At 43.3% G+C, this 18,957-nt stretch overlaps 2 protein-coding genes across 2 annotated transcripts; one reads left to right on the top strand and one right to left on the bottom strand.

The window, feature by feature from the left end:
* Positions 1-854: 854 nt before the first annotated feature.
* On the bottom strand, positions 855-3,085 carry LOC148803587 (uncharacterized). The gene is made up of 4 exons (XM_088896888.1): positions 2,225-3,085; positions 2,066-2,096; positions 1,571-1,774; positions 855-1,462 (listed from the first exon to the last, which is right to left on the bottom strand). Exons 1-4 carry the CDS (start codon positions 3,083-3,085, stop codon positions 855-857), a joined length of 1,704 nt encoding a protein of 567 aa, XP_088753014.1.
* A 13,280-nt stretch (positions 3,086-16,365) lies between these two features.
* Positions 16,366-17,315, top strand: LOC104610593 (uncharacterized). The gene is made up of 2 exons (XM_010277296.3): positions 16,366-16,609; positions 16,703-17,315. The coding sequence occupies exons 1-2, from the start codon at positions 16,436-16,438 to the stop codon at positions 17,150-17,152; spliced, it is 624 nt and encodes a 207-aa protein (XP_010275598.1). The 5' UTR covers positions 16,366-16,435; the 3' UTR covers positions 17,153-17,315.
* Positions 17,316-18,957: the final 1,642 nt, after the last annotated feature.

The following is an 18,957-nucleotide window of genomic DNA, read 5'->3' as shown; positions in this document are numbered from 1 at the left end:
TGGAAGCATCGATTGAGATACTCTTTGAATTTTACAATGACAGCAGTATCATTTCCCCCAACAATCAGGTCATCAACATATATCAGCACGTGCAAACGAACATTGTGTTTGAAATAGGTGAACAAAGAGTAGTCAGGATACGATTGAACAAACCCAAACTGTATCAAGGCCGTTGTTAACTTCGAGAACCAACATCTGGGAGCTTGACGTAGTCCATAGAGAGATTTCTTCAGTTTGCACACTTTTGTTCGATCCTTAGATGTAAAACCTGGCGGCAACTGCATGTATACCTCTTCATTCAAATCCCCATGCAAGAATGCATTATGTACATCCATCTGATGCAACTCCCAGTTCCTAACGGCCGCCACGGCTAAGAAGGTTCGGACTGTCGTCAGTTTGGCCACAGGAGCAATAGTCTCATTGTAATCTAACCCCTCAACCTATCTATTCCCGAGAATAACTAGGCGCGGCTTATGCCGTTCAACCGTCCCATCTGAATTATATTTGATCTTATAAACCCATTTACTCCCTGTTGCATTTTTCCCGGGAGGTAGAGATTCCAATGTCCATGTACCATTATCCTCCAGAACCTGGATTTCCTTCCTCATAGCTTCTCTCCATTTCTTACTTTTTACTGCCTCAGAAAAGCTGGTAGGTTTGGCTCCTGCAGTGACTGCAGCTAAGAAAACTTGATGTCTAGCAGAGAAGTTAGTACATGTCACATAACTTTCTATGGGATAGGGAGTCGTACTTGAGAACTTTGATTCAGAGTTGGCTTGAGTGTGAATGGGGTCTTTCAAACATCGAGCAGTGTAGGTTACGTAGGGCTTTAACAAAACAGACGGCGTGCGATGTCAATATCCCCTGCCAAGTTGCTCTTCTGGTGCTGTTTGTGGTGCTAGATCCACACTAATTCCGTCCTCTCCGCCATTAACTTCCACTTCCTGCACACCCCTTCCATCGTCTTTCTCCTCTCTTCTATTAGTATTTTGAAGGCTTTTCCTATCATTCACACAAATATCGTCTTCGTCACTCCCCCTGTCTTTATTTCCTCTGTGGCTGTGAAAAGCACCATCATCAACCACGGCCGCAATTGCCAGGCAAGGGTTGTCTTCAAGAGTTACTTCTAAATCACCGGCATATGGAAATATATTTTCATGGAAGACTACATCGCGGGAGACAAAATATTTACCTCTCTCAACATCATATACGCGCCAACCTTTCTTTCCGTAGGGATAACCTACAAAAACACACTTCTTACTCCTCGCTCCAAATTTATCCTTATCTCGAGGACTCCAATGAGCATAGCAGAGACAGCCAAACACTCTCACTTGCTCGTATTGAGGAATCGTCCCGAACAGTACCTCATACGGAGTCTTCCCGCCAAGTACGGAAGAAGGTGTCCTATTTATTAAGTATCCGGCGGTTAGGACACACTCCCCCCAAAAACGAATAGGCAAACCTGCTTGAAACCTCAATGCTCTCGCAATGTTCAAAATATGCCTATGTTTTCTCTCCACTCAACCATTCTGTTGGGGTGTTCCAACACAGGAAGTTTGATGCAGAATGCCATGAGTCTCAAAGTATGATTTCAGGCTTTTAATATCACTTCGAACAGCTCTGACTTGCTTGTCAATTTGGCATTCTGCCATGGCATAAAAATTCTCAATAATATGTGCTACTTCACTCTTTTCAAGTAACAAGTAAACCCACACAGCACGAGAATAATCATCAACGATGGTTAGAAAGTAAACAGCACCACAAGAGGCAAGTACTTTATAAGCACCCCATGTATCACAATGAATTAGAAAAAAGCAATCATCAGCTTTATATTTACTTACAGGAAAAATTTCCCTAGTTTGTTTTGCTCTGTAACAAACATCACATGGCTTATCTCTTTCAAGTCTACTGTTTAATTTACCTACTTTAGGAAGAAAAGATAATGTCTATTTAGACGGATGTCCTAATTTGTGATGCCACAACTCCCATTCACTCATTCCACTTGTTCTATTCGCCCGAACCGGTGCTGCTCCTCTAAAATGATAGACCCCATCACACTGCTCACCCGCTCCAATCAGAGTCCTCGAGGTTTGGTCCTGTATCACACACAGCTTGTCAGTAAAAGTGACAGTACAATTTATCTCTTGCAATAATTTAGCTACAGAAATAAGGGTGCAGTTCATTCTTGGTACAAAAAGCACATGATGTAAATAAATATTTCCACCAAATGCAAGGTTCCTTCCTTCACTGCAGTAGTTTGCTTCCCATTGGGAAGTTCCACTGGACACGGTGTAATATTCCGAATATCAATCAAAAAATTAATTTCTCCAGTCATATGGTGCGACACCCCGAAATCAATTATCCAATCAGTAGAATTTTTTTTATCGGAAAGCCTTTCTAATCCACCAGATTTATGTGAATTCAGGATATTGAGAAGTGTTGTCCATTGATCTCCACTCAGCACCGGAAACCCGCTACGATCATGATCATTTGTGGTTCCAACCTTCTGTCCTCCAATCTCACTTCCCGCTGCTTGGGCAGCGTTTGCTCTTGCATTGTTTCCTCGTCCACGTCCGCTGGCACCCACGCCCGAACCACTTCGCCCGCAGCCTGCTCCTTGACCGGTTGAGCGTGGTCTATCTTCCCACCATTCTGGATATCCGATCACCTGAAAGCAGTCCTTTGCTTCATGTCCAGATTTTCCACAGTGTGTACAGCTCACGTTTTTATCCTTCGTACGTGCAGCAACTGCTTTTGCACCAGCACCTACATGTACCGCAAAACCCACGGCATCACTTCGTTCTTCTTTGCTTTTGGCTATACTTTGATGCCTTTCCTCTTGAATGATAATTGCATAGAAACAGTTCAAACTCGGCAACGGCTCCATGCTCAAAATATTCGAACGCACGGTGCCATAATTTGCGTCATCAAGGCCCATCAAGAACTGATGTACCCTCTCTTCTTCTCGCTTCTTTTCAAGTATGGTCGCAATTTTGCAGTTGCAACCGCTACAACGACACGCGGGTACTGGATCATAATCTGCCAATTCGTCCCACATGACCTTCAGCTTCCCATAGTAAGCCATCTGTTGGGACCCAAATACCTTCCCCGACCCCAACAAAGGGAGTGGAGCAGGCCACTACCCATCAATAGTACTCAAGAAGGCAGAAAGGGCAGGCGACAGAGCCTCAGAATTAGTTACACACAAAGAGGGTGATTCTGCCGACAGAAGATATTCCCTCCATGATATTTCCCAAAGTTAGTTATCCTACCAATCAGAGGATATTCCCTCTGATTACACCTGTAGGCCAGCTATGTAAGGCCATACTCTTACAATGAAAGGCATGAATGAATACCCCCTGTTTCTCTCTCACTTAATCCCTCTTTTCCTACCTTCCCTTCTCTTCTTCCTCTCCACTTTCTGTTTCAGGAGGTTAAGCCACCCTCCAAGGGGCTTCCGAGGTGAGTGGTATCTCACCAAGTTGGTATCAGAGCAAGGTTGCAGACCAACTATGCCGTAGACAAGATCCTCTACCATGGAAGATAGAGTCGACCAACTTGAGATTGGGTTCCACCAAGTACTGAACGAACTCAGGGACCTCAAGGTCATCTCTAACCTTGCCTCCCAACAACAGTCCGGCGAGACCAGTCAACCAACAGGGGCCGACGCCTCTGTTTCCGGTAGCCAGGGAACTAGGGGTTACCCCGCCGGAAAGGTTACTAAAATCAATTTTCCAAACTATTCCGGTGGAGATCCCATTCCTTGGATCTTCAGAGCAGAGAGATTCTTCGAGTATCATGAAACCCCTGCACACCAACGCGTCGCCATCGCCTCCATTCACTTAGAAGGAGACGCTATTCTCTGGCTCCAGTGGTATCGACAAACCCATCCTCAGGTAACTTGGGCGGAGTTCACAGAAGCTCTGTGCATCCGTTTTGGGCCGACGACGTTCGTGGATTACGACAAACTCCTCACTCGACTAAAACAGACTGGGACAGTAGCAGACTACCAGCTCGAGTTCGAAAGAATGGCGACCAAAGTACATGGATGTCCGGAGAAGGCCTTGGTTGGGTGTTTTGTGGAAGGTCTCAGAGAAGACATCCGCCTGGAAGTGAGAGCTCTTCGACCAGCGACAGTCATGGCGGCGGTGGGTATGGCTCGCTTGCAAGAAGAGAAGATTGATAGCATGCGCAGGACCAGCAAGCCATCCTATCCGAATGTGAGGGCTCTCCAATGGGCTGAACAGCAACCCCATAAACAAGTTGGGGATTTTCAAAAGCCCATCTTGCCCAAGCCCACTATGCCTTTTAAGCGCCTCTCGTGGGCTGAGATGCAGGCTCGACGCGAGAAGGGCCTCTGTTACAATTGTGATGATAAGTTTGGGCTAGGCCATAAGTGTCGGGTCCAACGAGTATTTCTCCTTCAAATAGAGGGAGAACCGGAGGGGACAGAACCAGAGCACATCGAAGACTATGAGCTGATATCAGGCAAACCAGAACCTGTTGGAGCCGAGATCTCCCTACACGCTCTCATGGGCCTCAACCCTCTTCAGTCCGTGCGAGTAGAAGGAAGATTGGCTGGACGATCTGTGATGGTTTTGATTGACAGTGGCTCAACTTTGAATTTCATCACTTGCCGTTTGGCAAAGCAACTAGGTATGACTATACACCCCACTCCTCTCTTTTCAATCCATGTGGCTAATGGGAATCAGATGTTATGTGATGATGTATGTAAGAAGGAAAGGATCCTCGTACAAGGCCATAATTTCGTGGTAGATCTCCACCCATTGGAATTCTTAGGGGCTGATATTATTTTGGGAATCCATTGGTTACGTGGCCTAGGTCCTGCACTGTGTGATTGGGCCAGAATGACAATGGATTTTTGCCAAAATGAACAGACCTGCCATTTGCAAGGGGTGTGGCCCCCTAGTCCCCGACGTGATACTTTAGCCTCTATAATACGGGCCTCCAAGGATACTGGACAGCCCTTGTTTATGCACTTAGGCATTCGGCCCACAGTTCCAATTTTAAACAATCAAGACTGCGACCAACCCACTGAAGCCCAACACCAAACCCTAAGATCGATCCTTGATCAGTTTGGTGACATATTCAAGGAACCGAACCAGTTACCTCCACCCCAAGCCCATGACCATCAGATACCCCTCTTACCAGATTCCAAACCAGCCAATGTGAGGCCATATAGATACCCTTATTTCCAAAAGCTGGAAATTGAGAAGGCAGTAAAAGAGCTAATGAACAAGGGGCATATACAGACCAGCACCAGCCTGTTTTCATCCCCCGTACTCCTAGTGAAGAAGAAGGATGGTAGTTGACGGTTTTGCGTAGATTACCGGGCCCTGAATCAGATTACAGTGAAGGACAAATTCCCAATACCCCTCATTGATGAACTGCTGGACAAGTTAAGGGAAGCACAAGTGTTCTCCAAACTAGACCTGCGGTCCAGGTATCATCAGATCCGGGTTCACCAGGCTGATATCCACAAAACAGCCTTTAGGACCCACAATGGCCATTAGGAGTTTCTGGTTATGCCGTTTGGTCTTACCAACGCCCCCTCCACCTTTCAGGCCCTCATGAATGACATCTTCAGGCCTTTCCTAAGGCAATTTATTCTGGTATTTTTCGATGACATCTTGGTTTACAGCAAGGATTGGGGCACCCATATGAAACATCTGAAACTTACCCTCACAATTCTGAGAGAGCACCAGTTGCATGCCAAATTGACAAAGTGCTCCTTTGGACAAAGACAGATTCGGTACTTAGGCCATGTGGTTGCTGCAGGGCGGGTCATGGCAGACCTAGAAAAGATAGATGCCATCCAAAAATGGTCGTGGTAACGGCATAAGCGGCAACCCATTGCTTATTTCAGCAAGGCTCTCTCAGCAGCTCAACAAAATCAGTCCACTTATGTCAAGGAAATGATGGCCGTGGTAATGGCAATACAAAAATGGCGTACATACCTATTGGGACGCCAATTTATCATAAGGACAGACCAACGAAGTTTGAAGTACATAGCAGAACAAAGGGTGCACACCCCGGAGCAGCAAAAATGGCTTAGTAAACTAATGGGATTCGACTACCACATCGAGTATAAACCTGGGCCTACCAACAAAGTAGCTGATGCCTTATCACGGGTAGAAGAGCTGGCCCAACTAACCTGCTCTCAGCCCAGTTTTCCCTTATTTGAAGCTATACGGCAAGAAGCCAGATCTGACCCACAGCTGCAAGACATCAGGGAAAAGTGGAAACGTGACCCTTCTCAGGTTCCGAGTTACCAAATTGTGGGACCTGATCTTTTCTTCAAGGGTAGGTATGTGGTTGCTCCAAATTCCACCCACAAAACTGAACTGCTACGGTTGTTTCATGATTCCGCGTTGGGAGGACATTCAGGGGTGCTACGGACCCTAAAAAGACTCAGCAGCCACTACCATTGGGTAGGAATGCGCAAGGATGTGTTGCACTATGTATCAGAATGCCCAACTTGCCAACAGCAGAAATACTCCTCACAGTCACCCACGAGCCTTCTACAACCCCTCAAGATTCCAGAGCAAGTGTGGGAAGACCTCTCCATGGATTTCATCACGGGACTTCATCGTTCTGTAGGAAAAGAGGTCATCATGGTAGTGGTTGACTGCCTCACCAAGTATAGCCATTTCTCTACTTTGCCTCACCCTTACACTGCAGCAATGGTGGCCGACATTTTCATACGGGACGTGGCAAAACTGCATGGAACACCAAGATCCATTGTCTCGGACCGTGACCCTGCCTTCCTAAGTTCATTTTGGAAGGAGTACTTCAGATTGCAAGGAACCCGACTACACCCATCCACCAGCTATCACCCGCAAACTGATGGACAGACTGAAGTCATTAATCGATGCTTAGAAGCCTACCTTAGATGCTTCACAGGGGAGAAGCCAAGACAATGGGCCCACTGGCTTCCGTGGGTAGAATACTGGTACAACTCAACTTATCAGTCAGCTGCAGGGATGACACCCTTCAAGGCCCTATACGGCAGAGAACCCCCTCCCATATTACCCTATGAATATGGGTCGTCCAAGGTGACAGAAGTAGAGACTCGCCTACTGGAAAGAGACGAGATCCTTAGACTGCTCAAGGCCAATTTGACAAAGGCCCAGCAATGAATGAAGATCAGCTATGACTCTCACCACCGCCCATTAGAGTTTCAAGTGGGTGATTTTGTCTACCTTAAGCTCCAACCTTACCGCCAAGTCTCAGTGGTAAGACAAGCTTGGCACAAGCTAGCTCCCAGGTATTATGGGCCCTACAAGGTGCTGGAAAGAGTGGGCCCTGTTGCTTACAGATTGGACCTCCCTGCTACCTTGAAACTTCATCCGTGTTTCACATCTCTCTTCTCAAGAAGGCTATGGGAAATCATACTCCTATCTCATCTAGCTTACCCCAATTCACTGAAGAAGGGGACATTTACACAGAGCCCATCAAAATTGTGGATTTCCAATGGGTCCGACGAGGTGGGCAGGTTGTACCAGAAGCCAAGGTAGAATGGGTCGGGCTGCCCCCAGAAGATGCCACCTGGGAACCTTATCTAAGGCTGAATGAGAGGTTCCTGAACCTAGACCTTGAGGGCAAGGTCAATGCTAAGGAGGGAGGAATTGTTGGGACCCAAATACCTTCCCCGACCCCAACAAAGGGAGTGGAGCAGGCCACTACCCATCAGCAGTACTCAAGGAGGCAGAAAGGACAGGCAACAGAGCCTCAGAGACAAAAGACAGAGCCTCAGAATTAGTTACACACAAAGAGGGTGATTCTGCCGACAGAAGATATTCCCTCCATGATATTTCCCAGAGTTAGTTATCCTGCCAATCAGAGGATATTCCCTCTATGATTACACCTGTAGGCCAGCTATATAAGGCCATACTCTTACAATGAAAGGCATGAATGAATATCCCCTGTTTCTCTCTCACTAAATCCCTCTTTTCCTACCTTCCCTTCCCTTCTTCCTCTCCACTTTCTGTTTTAGGAGGTTAAGCCACCCTCCAAGGGGCTTCCAAGGTGAGCGGTATCTCACCACCATCACTGCTTGTCCCTGTTGTTTACAAGCAGCCAAATCAGCTTTCAATTGATGGACCCGAGGTCCATTCCTGATAGAAAATCTCTGTCGCAGATCCTCCCACAAGTCTTTCACGCTCTCCGTATATGATATAGTAGATCGCAAGGTTGGTTCGATTGTATTGAAAATCCATGCAACCAGCATTGAATTCACCATCCACCAATCTTCGATGTCGATCGAGTCATCTGTTGGTTTACCCAACGTTCTGTCAACGAACCCAAGCTTTCTCTTTGCTCTGAGGGCGTTTCTCATGGATCTCGCCCATTCCTCATAGTTCTCACCTTTTAATTGAACAGGTGAGATTATCAATCCAGGGTTGTCAGACGGATGCAAGTAGTACGGCGAGAAGACGGCCATGTCTTTCCCTGCACCTTTCCTGCTGTCTTCACCTCCGCCGGACATGGTGAAAAAATCCGTCAATACGCCTTTTGGTTTGCTGATCGTCGAGCTATAGGCACTCTGATACCATGTCAAACTTTGTGGAAATTGTTGTTCATTATGCAAGATACATCCTATATATATACAATTCCTACGCCTGAATTTAGGAGGTTCAGTTGCAGTAGGAAATTACTAATTACAAGTTCCCAAAGAAATCTAGGGAACTACTATCCAAATACATCTAGGAAACTATCAATTACACATGCATGCATGAAGAGTCCCAATACATGGAGGTTTCCCAATACTAAACTCACAGAGGTAGAAGAAAGAACTCACGGACATGGACATAGGAGAAAGCACCCATAATAAAGACAAGTAGAACGAATAAGTCCACACAATACTTTGTATAGACAAAATAGGAAAAATAAGCAACCAATCAGATCAGATCAAACCTAAACTCCCTTCTCTTGAGACCGAGAATAGAAAATATTTACTGTCATTTGTCTATCTCAATTTACACTGAGCATTAAACTGGGTGAGTTGATAACCGATCAAACTTGTTGAGGGACACCAAGAGAAGATATTGTTCCATAGGTCATTGATTAGGTGAAATATATGTAAGGGTCTTCTGCTTCCACTAGCAGGAAAACGCTTTAACAGGGTAAAGCTCCAACAAGGAGATTGAAGAACATAACTCTTGTCATCATACCAGGAGAAAAAAAAAAAGACTCCAAGATTCCAATTTCTGCTAAAAAATAGAAGAAAAGGAACGTTTCTATCAATTAAAAACAATAATTCGTAGCCAAACTGCGAAAGGGATTTTTAAAACTGAAAACTAAATTAAAGCTTATAAGCTGATCAGACTCAAAATATATCGATTTCAAACGTAATTTAGGTCGTAGATGGCTGAGTGGAGATGTGTATTACAGATGAGCGACTAATCTTTTAAGCACTATAAGTTGAAAGATAGAGAATTGACTAAATGAATTAATGCTCAAATAGAAATAGAGAAGCCAATGGATAAATAAATAAGAACGTACATGAAGTTGAATCTCCTCGGTGAAGCAAGGAGAATTGACTGATCTTTATGCATAGGTTCAAGCAACTTTCCACTTTAAATAAAAAAATCTCAAATACTAAACAAGTGGAGAATTGAAGCGTAAAGCATTTTGGAAGTGGTGGTGGCATGAATGTGCACGTCGATCGATAAGAAAGCTCATTTACAGCGCACTCCATGCCCAGAGAGAGAGGGAGAGAGCCAGCGAGAGGAGAGGGCGGGAATACGAAAAGCTAGGAGAAGAGACAAGCGGGAGAGTGGGAAAAGGCTGTATTTCTTGTGGTTTGAAGCGGCAGCAGTCAATCTGATCTTTAACGACGGTTTTAGGTGACTGCCGCTAATATCCATGGTTTTTTAAAAACGAACTGGTCAGGGGTCCGGTTACCGGTTCGAACGGCCGGCCCGTTCTCACAAAAAATTTAAAAAATTGGAAAACGGTCAAAACCGTTCGAATGGTTAACCGACGGTTCAGCGGTTTTCTGACCAAAATCAATAGTTTTGGGGGAAAAAGCGATTTTGGAGGAAAATAGATCCCGGTTTTTCCAATCCGACCGTCCGGTCCGATTTTGAAAACAGTGTTAATATCCATTTCTTCTGTAGTGTCATAAACTCATAACAGCTGAAGGTGTAAATCAGACCATGCTGCCCATGGCCCAACACAATTTTGAGCCAGCCTAGCCTAACTTATTGGTTCATGGTCCATGTCGGGCTTGGGGTTTCAGGTCCACGGGCCGGGCCGGCATAGCCCGCACTATCGTGCCGTGCCACCAACCCCCCCCATGGCTATTTTCAACTTTTTGGGTTTTTTTACAGAAATACCCCCCAATAGCTATAAACAACTATATGGGGGGTGTTTATGTATTTTTGCTTTGGAGGGAGATAAAATGACAATAATGCCCCCAGTAACTATATAACATCTAGTTTGGGAGTATTTAAGTAAAGTGATAAATGACTTTATAATGACCAAAATACCCCTTTCAACGACTAAAAAATAACTAGATGTTAGGGTATTTTGGGAAATTGAATTACTTTCAATTTCTATAAATAACCCTATCCTCCACACTAGTCCACCATTCTCATCACAACAAATTAGCAATTCTCTTCTCAATTCTCGTACTCTCTCAGTCGCTCATCTCAACTTTCATACAGTCTCATATTGTCATACTATCATACACTTGGGCAGTTAGGCACTTGGCAAATTAGCCATTTAGGTTTTGGGAGGCTTTGAGAGGCTTCAACCATTGAAATCAAGTTGAGATTCTAAATCAGTAATCCAACCATCCGGGTAAGTGCAATTAAAATAAATTTTATCTTTTTAGAATTAAAAATAATGGTAGGCTCCTCCCGAAACCAATTCCCCAACGATTAGTTCACTAGTCTGATTTGGAAAAATATTTAAAATAAGAGGTTGAGGGGAAGGGAAAAAGAGTCGTTTGCCAAAAATGTATGATTAAATTTAACTTTAGTAGCAAGGGTTGTATTGGCCATTTAGCTAGACATTTGTTCTTCCAATAGAAACAAGAAAAAGACATCCACTTTAAAGATTTGATGGATGCTAAGGATAAATTACAAGACAAAGAAGGGCATGACACTACTACACCTGATGAAGTAAATGATTAACGCCAAGGAGATGGATTAATTTTATTTTATTTAAATTATTTGTTATTTTTCAACTATGTAACTTTTTATTTTCAATTTGTAATTTTTTGTATATTTTAAATGAAATAAATTTCCTTTCCAATATGTTGTCCTTTTGTATTTTGGTGAGTATTTTTTAATTTCTTTGTTAGATTTTTTTTTTCAATTTGTTCTCAAAGCAAGCAAAGCCCAAAGGAAAGTTAGCAAAAAAGTCTAAGCCTTTTTGGCCCAATTCAGTCCAGGCCTGGCACGGCTCAGGCCCACAACACAACTTGCAATTTGCTTGGCCTAGGCCCGCATGGTCTTAGGCTGTGGGCCATACCAGGCTGAACCCCCAAATTATCACAGGGGAGAGAGGCACGACCTGTGGGCCAGCACACCACAACCCGCACTTTGAGCAGGCCACACGCAGGTCATGCCATGCCGGCCCAGCACAACCTGTTTGATAGCTCTCAATGGTAAACAACCATGGATTAGACTGCAGTTGCTACATATACGTTACAAGTTAAAGAAGGGTTGGGGATAAAAATCATGCAAGTTGAAGGGTAAAATATCTGTTGCAAGTTGAAGAAGGGCTAGGGGTTAAAAAAATCATGGGTCAAAGAAGTAAGAAATAAGGGTAAAATATAAAAACCTTCCCAAGGTTTTCTAATAATCATATAAACCTCCCCTTTATTTATACCCTAACAAAGGCCTCTCTAATATTTTCAAATAAAAAAACATGCAAATACCTCCCTTCTGTTAGTTTTCTTGATGGAAAAACTGATATAATGCATTGTTTTTTTTCCAAACTGACATAATGCATTGAGGAAGAACAGTGTGATGGCGATTGAAGTGAATCTGGATTTGCTCTTCATATAGTGCTTCTCACACTAATCTCATAACATTTTCAGTCATGCATTTGGAACATCTCCTGCACTTGTATGTTGTGATTCTTAGGGAAATATTTTGAGGTTGGTGTGAGGGGCACTGTGTGAGGAGCAAATCTAATTTCGGTCAAAGCACACCACCCCTTACATCCAAGTTCCAAGGTGTGGGGAGGGTTCTTCTTCCACCCCTGTTTTTCCACTAGTTCTTTGTTTCCAATGAACTAGCCAATTGCCATTGGTTGCTCTTTTCATTCTCTCTCTTCCATTCTTCTTCTCTCTTCTCTTTTCTACTTTTTACAAAACCGCGGTCCGGTAGCCCTCATCATTTCAAATGCTCTATTTTTTTTCTTGCTTTTGTTTTTTTAATAATTTTCTATTCTCTTTTCTTATTCTCCTCCGTCTCACCCTTTCAATTGAGTCATAGTTCTACAGTTTCCTCTGGAGTAGTGGGAGGCCTCTACAAGGTCATCGTTAATGCTGATCCAAAACTGAGCAGAGAATTTGGCAGGTGTTTGGCATCGATGCCATTGCTTCAGATATGTTTTCTAAGAAAATTGTGATGTGTGTGATGAAGGGTGATTTGGCCCGACCTCGTAACAGGGGGACACGTGGACGCGACTTGATCAAAAGATGACAACTCAACTTAACGAGTCCGTAGCAGATCGAGCTTGGGTACCCAATCACCTCGAGCTAAATTGACCTCGGAACAAGCTCACCTTGGGACAAAATCGACTCGATACCATATCGCAACAAGAGCAGCCCGATGCCAAGGCACTTCGGCATTCAGCCCAGTTCGGGACTTAAAGACATCAGGCCAGGGATACCGACATGTCACCATGTGGTGATCCCAAAAACCCCTCCAATGGATCCCGGGTCTCATGAGGTCACATCGTGTAACGACTAACATTATCTCCCCGACCGATTAGGGCGGAACTAATGAACCTTATCAGTTGGCAGCATTATCTTCCAACTTACTCGGAAACGGATCCTATTGTGATGCTGATCCCAAAATCGATCCGTAAAACCCGCGATGACTCCATTATATAAAGGCTCCACCCCCGGTGGTTCCAGGTATGCGTGATTTTCCTACTCTCAAGCTCTCTATTTTCAAAAGCAATTTTAGCTTGCTACTAGCCTACTGACTTAAGCATTAGAGCGACATCACCGAGTTAGCATGCCTGGGTTCTCTGATATCCTTATAGGTTCAGTCCGCCGTCCGTTTGGAAGCCAGATCATCTCCAGCAGGGAGCAACTAGATTGCACTACATCAGTATGCATGAGGGTCTGTTGCAACGTTTTCTTAGAAGATGGTTCCTTTTTTTTTGTTTGGCATCGGTGCAGCCACATAGGCTGTTTTCACTGGTTTTGTTTGGTATCATTGCTGTATAACCATTTTCAGCATTGGTTTACATTATCCAATGCCCAAGATGATGCCACATTGACGCCATGCCATTACACTGCTGGCAGTAATGGATTATTTTCTAAGAAAGCATTGAATTTGATATTTCTTCAGACCAATACACTTTTTTGATTTTTAAGGCGTGGTCTGCAGCAATGGGTTTTTTATTTTTTATTTATTTTTTTTCTGAAAAAGCAAGGCCAAAAAGAGGCTACTTTCAGAAAATGGCATCGATGCCAAACACTGCCCTGGGTGTTGTGCTGAGGAAAGTGATGGAACCATGCGTTCCTGCTAGCACGAGGCATGGCACAGGCCATCAATTCCCATTCTTCTACAGTGACACATTCGTAGATGTGGTGCATCTATTCCGTTTGTGGCTTTAATTCCAACGTCTACGTATCGAGAGCCATTGGTGTTTGGTAATCGGGTACAACAAGTTGGTGTGGAATGTTTGAGTCCGGATCAGCTAGGCACAGCATTATAAGCATGCTAATTGAACACTTTCAAATTTTTTTGACACCTGTTCCTTGAAATATTTCCAATCTACCCTTGAAAAAGATTAAAAACAATTTTTAACAACTGTCAAAATATTTATAAATTAATCACTGAATATGCTTCCTATGTTGGGCCTATTGGATCCAGTCCCATTGTCTCAACCCTAATAGGACCCTTTAGTGTCCCATTAGATCTCACCCAACTCAAAAATACATAATTTTTGAATCTGATCCAACCTATAGAATTTAACCCGGGAATGGATCAGTCAAAAACCGAACCTGACCTAAACCCAATTCGAGTCAAAAACTCAAAACCCAACCAACCATAAATCTGAATATGCCTGACCCTAACTCGTCAAGTCAAATTTACCGTTTAACACTCCCGTGGCCCATGCTGGAGGTGAATTGCACAAAATTTACACTTCAGAATTTAACTTTTGGGCTAAAACTTTGAAGTTACATTACATGTTGGTTGATGTAACTTTGTGGTGAAGAGTGAAGACCTCTCCATTTTCCAATCCATTCGTAGCCGCAGTGGAAACCCAAAAACAATAACTGGTCAAACCTATTATGACCATGGCAGCAATCTAGATAGCAATAAGACAGAGGTAGGAGCAGTAGGGGTTGGGAGCTGGAGGTGGATAAGATAGGTTATAATTAGGGGTGCAAACGGATTAAATGCAGAGCGAATCAGGTTATAATTGAAAAATAAAAAAGTCAATGTTTGAATTCGAATTCAATTAAATATTTGAATATTTCATTCGATTTGAATTTGATCGATTAATTACTTTAAGTCATTAATAAATATATAAATAAATATTTATTTATTTATATATAAAAATTAAATAATTGACTGAATTTAAAAATTCATCAAAGTTGAATTTTGAATACCGTTGACACCCATAGAAGGCCAAACGATCTGCAATGTATGGGTATCCAGGACCACCTGTTCGGAATGCCACAGCATAGCTTCATGGTAGTGCATGGCCCTATAGGTGTAAAGTGGGCTGTGCTGGCCTGCGGGTCGTCACGGGCCGTGCTGTCCTCTCTGGTGAAAATTTTGGGGGCTGACTAGACATGGCCCACGGCTCAGGCCTGTGTGAGTCCGTGTCATGCCGTGCCGCGGGCCAAGCTGGCCCATGGGCTGATCCTTGGATCAAGTCGGGCCGTGCATCGAGACAAAGCTATTTATTTAAAAAAGATTGACAAAAAACTTAGAATTTTAATTTTATATGAATTTTGTGTATAAAATTACTTATATATACAATAATTAAATAAATTAGTCTAATAAAATAAAAATTATATTTATTTTATTAATATATTATATACTATATATTATTATATAATTATAATTTATATAATATTATATAAACATATAAAAAATATATATAAATAATATATATGGGCCGGGTTGCAGGCTGCTCGGTCGTGTCGTTCTATACCTACCAATGGACCTAAAACTCCAGACCCAGCACAGTCCACATGATTATTCAAGTGGCCCAACACCCAACACGGTCCAATTTATACCTCTGAGTGGCCCTTTCAATGATTACCCAAATTGGGTTTATGGATGACTGAAACCATTGATGAAAATCAATTATTCCGTTTTCCTTGTTGTTTTCCAGCGTGGTCGTTAAGGCAAATTAGTATTTTAAGAAAATAAAATGCATAGGATTAGTGCAGTCAATCCCATATAGTTTAGGTGATTGTCACAAAACCTAACCCGGGGAAGGTTTTTTATTTTACCTATAAGAAATAATTTAATCGGGATAAGCTAACAATGGATATGGCATAAAGGCCAAATAGGATTAATTAGTGCATTCAATCCCATATAAGGCTTGGATGATGATGATAATATAGATGTGATAGATGTAATGAAACTTTCCAACTTAATATAAGACAAAATTAAAAGCTGGGGTTGAATCGAACCATGAATATTGGGCGTTGAGTCAGGCAGAGGAACCTAGAGGATGCAGAGTTACTTTTAGCTAGGGCAGCTTCTTTCAAGGAGAAGTCAAATTTGGTATCAGGTCAATTTAGCTTAGCTTTAACTTTAAGTGAATTAATAATGAGAACTAAAAAACTGCCACCGGTTAAAATGTAGTATCAATAACAAATATCGATCATTGAAAATTTACTGGGACATAATAACGTTTCCCAGAAGTTGCTGTTTCTAGTTTGGAAGTACCGTCGGATCAACATCTGAAGGTGATCAAAGACTCAAATGGCTACTCATATTCTTAACCATTTGACATAAGTTTCAGTTGATCTTCTGACGTTAGCTTTACCCCAAAGGTTAGAAACGCAAGATTTCAAATAAGCCGTGAGGCCACTGTCATGCATCCAAAGATTTCCCCTCTTGCTTGGCAACCCCATTTCTATAAATACGTCACGTTTAACATTTCTCCAATGGACAAATTAAAACCCAGAATTTCTTTCTCCTTTCTCATCAGTTTGTCCAAACACCAAGGAACAGCTTCTTCAATCATCATCATGACTTCTTTTGCTTATGAAGACCCTAAGCACACCTCCAAAAGATGTAGATTTTTTACTTCAGCCCTGAAGGATGCAATTTTCCATTGTCACAGCAGCTTCCATGGAAGGCCTTCTTCTTCAAGCCTGGAAGATCAGAAGTATATAGCCAACGATATTAATGAGGAGCAAGAAGTACTATCAATCACACTTACTAATTCAATTATTCGATCGATGCTTTAGATCTTCTGTTGTTCTCTTTAATCTATCTTAGTTATGTTTTCTCAGGTAATAGTTCTGGAAATCTGCAGCCGGGCCATGGAGGCAAAGCTGAAACGTAAGGGTGGTTGTATGACAGAGAGCCTCCGTTGGGTCTTTTCTCCAACCACAGGAGAAATGTTCATGGCTCCAAAGGACATGCACGATCTAGATGATAACAAAGATGAAGACGATGAAGAGATAGAAACCTTTTTCTCTGTCGAGAGTTGCTTCACTCGCTGTTCAAATGCAAGTAAAGAAATTCTTTTGGCCGCCAGTAGCTGCTTCTCTGGTTGTTCAAGCATGAGTAAGATAAAGCTTGGCGACCTCCGGAGGCATTCTATGATTCAGGAATTCTACCATTGTGAAGGGTGGCCGTTTGGTCTCTACAGAAACATTGTTTTGCTTCCACCTCTTCCTACATCTCCATCAGAATCTTGGTCGTGGCAAAGAGGCAACCGGACCATGAAGATGCATTGATATTGTAGATGATGATTCTACTTCTTTTTCTTTCTCTTTTTCTCCTTAGTGGTTAAATTTGTCACTTAAAAGTAACTTTCATCTTCTTCGTCATATAAACATGTAATTCACATATTGATACAAAGATATTATAGAATAAAACCTATTCAATGATCTCACCTAATAGCTTAAGCTTTTTGGTTGATTAGTTCTTTGAGATGAGATGGTATCAAGCCTCCTTAATTTAAGGTTTTTGATGTTGTCTAATCCGAGGTGTCTCGAACCACGGTCGTAGTCAGATAATCCTACCAACTGGCGAAGCCATGCAGCAAGATCTGAAACAAGAAAGTGATCAGAGGCCCAAGGAGTTGTTCCCCAGGTAGGCACTTCGATGCTCAAGTCAGTAAAAGAAGGAGGGTGGTCGGGCCGAGTAATTGAGAGAAACGTGCTGGTATGAGAAGAGGCAGAGTAACAGTATGAATTCTGAAGAGTCCAAAAGTCCCTAACCTTGAGCACAGGTTACCTATTTATAGTCGAGGATCCATGTCCTATTTGAATGAGGCTTCTGGGGTTGTCAGGGATGAGGTTGTCAGTCGAGATCTTCAAGATAAGTTCCAATCCCCGGTAGAGCTATCCTCCTTATCCGTACAGGGCTCTCCTTTCTTGGTCGAGCTTATCCATCCTACGTGGTGCCAATGTGGCTGAAGAAATAAGACGGTTGTGGAGGTGACACGTGGCACCTGGGGCCAGCTCAACCATAACCCAAACACCACTCCCCCAGTTCCAAAGTCTAGGAATGTAGTGCTCGGCCGCAGCATGGCATGGAAGAGATTTGAGGTTTTCGGATGAGGAACTTTTTGAAGTGACCTTTCTGAGCTGAATGACCCAGGGTGTAACCGGTTTGGGTGAACTGGCCAGTTCGATGTCCATTCCGTTTCTAAGATGGGTTAGTAGGGGCATCGTTTTGTTTCCCCAAGGCTATGCGCGTGCGAAGGGTGGTGGCATCGTTTCGTCTTCCCAAGCTATTAGAGGGCAACGCTGAATCGTAGTCATTGATCTGACTTGATTTAGGTCACTGAGGGTCCTATAAAAGGGTAGTGAAGAGAATTTTCACTTTGTCATTTGCGAAGGGAGTCCTTATAGAGCTCGACAAGAAGTAGTCTTCAGCTTGATTGGTGCTTCAATTTCATAGTCCAAACTTTGTTTATCCAGTAAGATGTCTTCTTCCTCATCCACTGACTTTTCTTGCTCATCCTCTTCCTTTTCCTCATCCAGTAGTGAGTCTGAGTCAGGGTCTTTTGTTGAGGCTACCGCGCTCATTGTTCGTGAGGCCAGCAGCTAGGGGGCCGAGGTTGACAAATTTGGGGCTGAGGCCGTTGAGCTGGAGAGAGCCACAGTCTGGGGGGCTGAGGCCGAGGTCGAGTTAGTGATTGAGGAGAGGGCTGACCTCCCTCTGCGGGCTTGCAACCAATTCGGGTATACTCCGTGTTGTTTATCTCCTGAGGATTTAACCCGAATCAGGGCCTTGTACTGTATACTGGAAGAGTACGAACTAAGGTGTCTGGGCGTCGATGAGAGGGAATCGTCGGGCTGAGGTTTCCTTTAAGTGAGGGAATCACCGTGGTGTTCAAGTGGTTCCGAGTCCTGCCCGTTTAATTGATGTCGAACTCCTTTAGGTACATAGTGAGACTATTGTGTTATTTCTTGGTCCATGGCCTAGAGAATACCCTGCCAATGTTCATCTATTTCCTATAACTGAAGCATCACCAGTAGGGGTATTATTACTTCTTGGATCGGCAGCATAACAAGGTGCTTGTTGGGGCCCC

This window comes from Nelumbo nucifera, chromosome 1 (genome assembly GCF_055504915.1).
Source record: "Nelumbo nucifera cultivar China Antique chromosome 1, China Antique-T2T, whole genome shotgun sequence".
In the NCBI taxonomy this organism is placed as follows: Eukaryota; Viridiplantae; Streptophyta; class Magnoliopsida; order Proteales; family Nelumbonaceae; genus Nelumbo; species Nelumbo nucifera.
Note: the sequence above shows the minus strand (reverse complement) of the source record. Positions and strands in the feature narration are given on the sequence as shown.